This window comes from Pygoscelis adeliae, unplaced genomic scaffold (assembly GCF_000699105.1).
Source record: "Pygoscelis adeliae isolate BGI_AS28 unplaced genomic scaffold, ASM69910v1 Scaffold467, whole genome shotgun sequence".
Classification (NCBI taxonomy): Eukaryota; Metazoa; Chordata; class Aves; order Sphenisciformes; family Spheniscidae; genus Pygoscelis; species Pygoscelis adeliae.
Window position 1 is genome coordinate 250,186 of NW_008825253.1, and position 4,664 is coordinate 254,849.

At 60.9% G+C, this 4,664-nt stretch overlaps 1 protein-coding gene across 1 annotated transcript in view; it reads right to left on the reverse strand.

The window, feature by feature from the left end:
• SLC9A3R2 (solute carrier family 9, subfamily A (NHE3, cation proton antiporter 3), member 3 regulator 2) overlaps positions 1-4,664 on the reverse strand; it is a 39,225-nt gene that overhangs the window by 11,991 nt on the left and 22,570 nt on the right. The window contains exon 3 of the mRNA XM_009329400.1: positions 1,294-1,470. Within this exon, the coding sequence (XP_009327675.1) occupies positions 1,294-1,470 (177 nt within the window). The remainder of the gene's footprint in view (positions 1-1,293; positions 1,471-4,664) is intronic.

A 4,664-nucleotide genomic window follows, 5' to 3' on the forward strand; every position in this document is an offset into this window, starting at 1 on the left:
CCCGGCATTAAACTTTCAGGTGCCGGGAAGAGGCAGCAGTTCCCACCGGATAGGGAGCCATTAGTCACGGGGCTAGAAAGCAGGCGAGTGCTTTGGTCTTAGTATTTCCCCGACTCGCCCGGCTCCGCAGGATGCGAGTGTTTTCTTCCAGAAGTGCAAACCCTGTTCCCCCTCCGAGCCGGCAGCGAGGGCCACGGCTTGGTCCCTGCAGGAGGGTTTTGGGGTTCACCCTCCTGGGGAAGGGCCACGCATCACCCCGAGCAGGGGACACCCGCGTGCTCCTGCGGTACAGGAGTGAAAGGGGTGATGGCTGCCGTGCCCGGGACACCGGCTTCCAGGGCGCCCCCTGCCTGTCTCTCTGTCCGTGCGCTGCTCAAGCCCTGCCCAAAGCGCAGGCAGCTCTGGATGGGGAAACCTCGTTCTTCAGGAAAAGCACAAGACACAAACAAGCCAAAGGGAGGGCGATTCCCGGCCGCATCAAAACTTATGCTGTCCAGCACTCCATGACCAGGAAGCTGCTTCCAAGAGCAATTTCTCCCCATCTTTCACAGTTTCGTGTCTTAAACTCTCTGCAAAGTTTTTTTCCCCCCTCTTCTTCCAAACGCCCGCCTGGCAGCGCACCAGCTCAGCCAGGCAGCACCAACCTGCCGGACGCCAGACCGGAGGAGGGTGGCTGGGCGGGAGGTCACCCCCTCCCCAGCGCGGGCAGTGGGACGGGTCCCACGTGTCCCCACACCCCTTTTGCTGCAGCGGGCAGAGCCAGCTCCAGCACCGAGCAGCATCAGGCAATGCCACCAAGTACAGGGCTCGCTGTGCTACAGCGGGGGAGATGGGCGCCCGTCAAGCGCCCCATCTGTCCGCAGGATCCCGCTGCCACCCCCGAGCCACCCGGACGGGCACAGGGGCAGCAGTTCGCCTGCTCCGACCCTCCTCTGTGCCAGCCAAAGCCAGCAGCAGCATCTAGATTTCAGCGCTCGCAAGTGCCCACTTTGAATGAGCTGCCAAAGGACCACAAAGCCACTGCCTAAGCACCCACATCGGTCTTACAGCTCCGTATTGTGGAGGAATACAGGGGGATCTGATGAAAAAGGTCACGGGACGGGAGTTTGTTTCAGCTTCAGGCTTCCCAAGGGTCCCATCACTTCTGCTGTCCCTCTCCCCACCTGCAAGAGGGGGACAGGACCCGGCCGCTCCTGCCAGGATGGGCAGGATTGAACATCCCTGCGCGGCACGTGCCGAGGAAACCCCAAAAGGCTTCCCAGGAAGGGAGGTGCCGAACCCCCGTGCCGTTACCTCCACCAGCCGGTCCTGGGGCCGCAGCCCCGCTCTGGAGGCCGGTGAGTCGGGGTCGACTGAGCGGATGAACTGCCCCGGCCGGGACTTCTCGCTGTGCAGGTTGAAGCCGTAGCCGTTGGGGCCCTTCTTCAGGTGGCAGAGACGTGGGCACAGCTCCTTCTGTCCATTTAAATCCTGATTAACAGAGGAGGGGTTGGGGGGAGGCAAAACAAGGCCGTTAATTTGTAAGTTTGGTTTTGCTCTAAAGCAGATGCAATCGCAAATAAAGCTACCAAGGAAGCACCATATCTGCACCCCGTCCTCCCGTTCCCCTGAACAGGGACAGGTTAACAAACGAATTTCCTCTCATTGAGTCTATTTTAAAAACCAATTGTCCGAAACCATTCCAGAAAAATTAAAACAAAACAAAAAATGCATTTCCTTCACCAGAAGCAGCCCAGATAAAGTCCACCCGTATGTTGAGAGCCCCCCCCCCGGCAGCAGCCGATCCCCACGGCCGCAGCCCCGGGCAGGGAAGAACCAAACCTGAGAGGTCTGGCAAAGCACACCGGCTCACCAAGACACTGGATTAACCTTAGTTATTTATTTAAGGCAGTGCCGTGCCCTTGGTCCCGGTGACATCGGCATTGCCCGCGGGTATGATCGCCTCCCAGCGGAGGGGCTCTGGGGGCCGGGGTGACGAACCCCATGCCTGATGGCTCCCCGCAGCACGGAAAGGCTGAGCTTGCCGTAGGATGAACGGTACAGGAGCACTGAGGAGTTCAGCGCCTTCCCCCCAATCCCATGGAAAATGCTTTACGGCTCCTCGGGGCAGCCGGGGGAGCAACAAATACCAGCTTTTCTCCAGGTCTGCAGGACCCGTTACACTCCCTCGGATGCTGCTCTCCCCACCAGCCTCCCTCCGCACGGCCCCTTCCAGCCCACACGCGCTGGGCAGCACCGGCTCACGGCACAGCACCCCAACCCCGGCAAGAGCCGCCTTGGAGATAGGGGTTTTCATTTTCATCTGTGGTTTAAGGAAAACACCCCCTGTGGCTGAGTTTTAATCTTTCATTAACAGAAATGCTGCTCCCCTCCTGCTAACAGACCTTATTTTTTTCAGATCACATTTATGGTGAAATCTCTTACAGCCTTTCCTTTCAAATTAAAAACCCACGCAGCAATTCCCTCCACGTTCCTGTCTTTGCCAAAAGGTACGGTGAAACACCAAACCTGCACCTCCTCCCCTCCCACCGCATGCCCAGAGATGTCCTCCCCCCTCGGACAGCTCCGGGGCTCCTACCCGCCGTGCTGGCTTCGCGCTTGGATCTGCCCAGGCCGACAGCTCCTTGCACTCGCAGCACCTTGGGGTTATTTCTGCAAAACACCCTCAACGTTGCTTAAAAGCTGCTTCCTCTCCAGGAAGGGCTGCGGGAGCTGACGGCACCCATGGCTGATGCCCAGGAGACCCGGCCCGGCCACCACCTGCGTGGGGTACCCCAGGGATGACGCCAAGGGCCGCCAGCGCCACGGGGACCCTGCGCGGCAAGAGCCAAACAAGCCAAAGGACGTTTCCCATGGCCACCGTGGAGCCGGACTACCTGCAGGGTCCTCGCGTGCCCCAACGATGACGGGGAATAACTCCGTTTGCAATGACACAAGGTGATTTTTGGCCACTGCGGGTCACGGTGGGGCAAATACAGAGCGCAGCGAAGAGTTGACTCAATTCCCCAGCACTCGCTGATCTCCTGGCCCCTCGTGGGGACAGCGGTCGCCCACCAATGGCACCCCCGGGGTCAGCACCTAATTCCCGCAGGAGGAGCACAGCGCGTAAGCAAGCCAATAACCGGGCGGCCAGGCACTGCCGGTGAGCTGCCGGCTCCCGCGGCTGGGGGCCGCCACGGCTAAGTCACTTCAGGGGCTGATCCCGTCTCCTTCATCCCCTCAAAGAAGGGATTTTCTGGAGGAGCATCAGGCAGAGACATGCAGAGCGGCCACCCCCAGGGACCCGCCGCGCTGGGGAATGGCTCTGCCGCCTTTCCCCCTCGGCACGGCCACGGAGCCACCAGCTGCCAACGGGGACGGAGAGAGCGGACCGCAGCACCCTTCTGCCCCCGGGGCACCGCTCCCCGCTCAGCACCTGCAGGCTCCGCATGAATGCAAACAGCAAAACACGACTAGTATTACTCAGTGCATGTCCCTGTCCCCAGCCGGGTTCCCCACTTCTCAGAGCTCAGGGCCAGAGGATCCCCAGGCACAGGGCACCAACTGTCACCCGCACCGAGCACAGGCACCATCGGTCACACAAACACACCCAGCCGGGGTGACACTGCTGCCGTTGACTGGGGACAGAGGCCACAGATGACGAGAGAGGAACCCAAATAATCCCAGCAAGAAATACCCGCTTCATACCACAGAGAGCATGCGTCCCCGTGCTGCGAGCCGTGACCGTGGCCGCCCAGCAAACAGGGGCTCCGGAGACCCCCCCAGCACCGACTGCCTGTTGCAGGCTTTAATGCAATGGGATGAGACCTGGGGATGGGGTGAGCCGTGGGGACAGGGCAAGTGGAGGCAGAAACCCACCACAACTGCTTCACTGTGGGGGGGAAACTCCCCCTCGCCCCGTCCGGCGCTCGCTCCGACCCCACACGCACCCGCCGGCTCGATGGGATGTAAATAAATACCCCAGCACAGCTCTCCTCGAGCTGCTTGCTAAATACCTGCTAAATGCTGGTGGGGTTCACGGTGGGTTGGAGGAGTTCAGGGGACAACTCTGGCGTGACTGCAGCCTCCGTCCCCGCCCGGCCCTTTGTTGGGAGTGCAAAAAAGCCACTTTTCCCCCCCATCACTTAAGGCTGCATCTTCCCAGAGCGGCTGACCACACCAAACCGCCTCCTCCATTCCCTCTGTGACTTTCTTCCTCACATTGAGCTCTTCCAAACACAGCCCCTGTGGGGGTGACAGCCTGAACCCCCTGTGGGCCCCCAGCCCCGCCGAACCCCGAAGCAGGGAGGCGAGAGCAAAGCCTTCCTCAGGGCCAAGCGCCAGCACTCGGCAACCCCTGGCCAAAGCAAGAGCTGGAGCTGCTCCCGCTTGCACCCATCTGCTCCCGCTTGCACCCATCTGCTCCCGCTTGCACGGGTGCGTGCCAACTGCACTCTCCCACAGTGAGCAATGAGATCAGTCCCAGAGTCCTGGGGCAAAAAGCAGGGGGAATTTTGGCCGTGGCTGCAATGCCCGGGGGTGACAGAGGCGGATTGGGACTTAGGACCAGCTTGACCAGCTCAATCCCAGCGTCTGGGAAGAAACAGGGATGCAAGATGACCAGCCCTCGCTGGATGCCAGCTCAGAGCTGCCCGGGCCGCCGCCGGTCTGGCACAGGAGGGTGA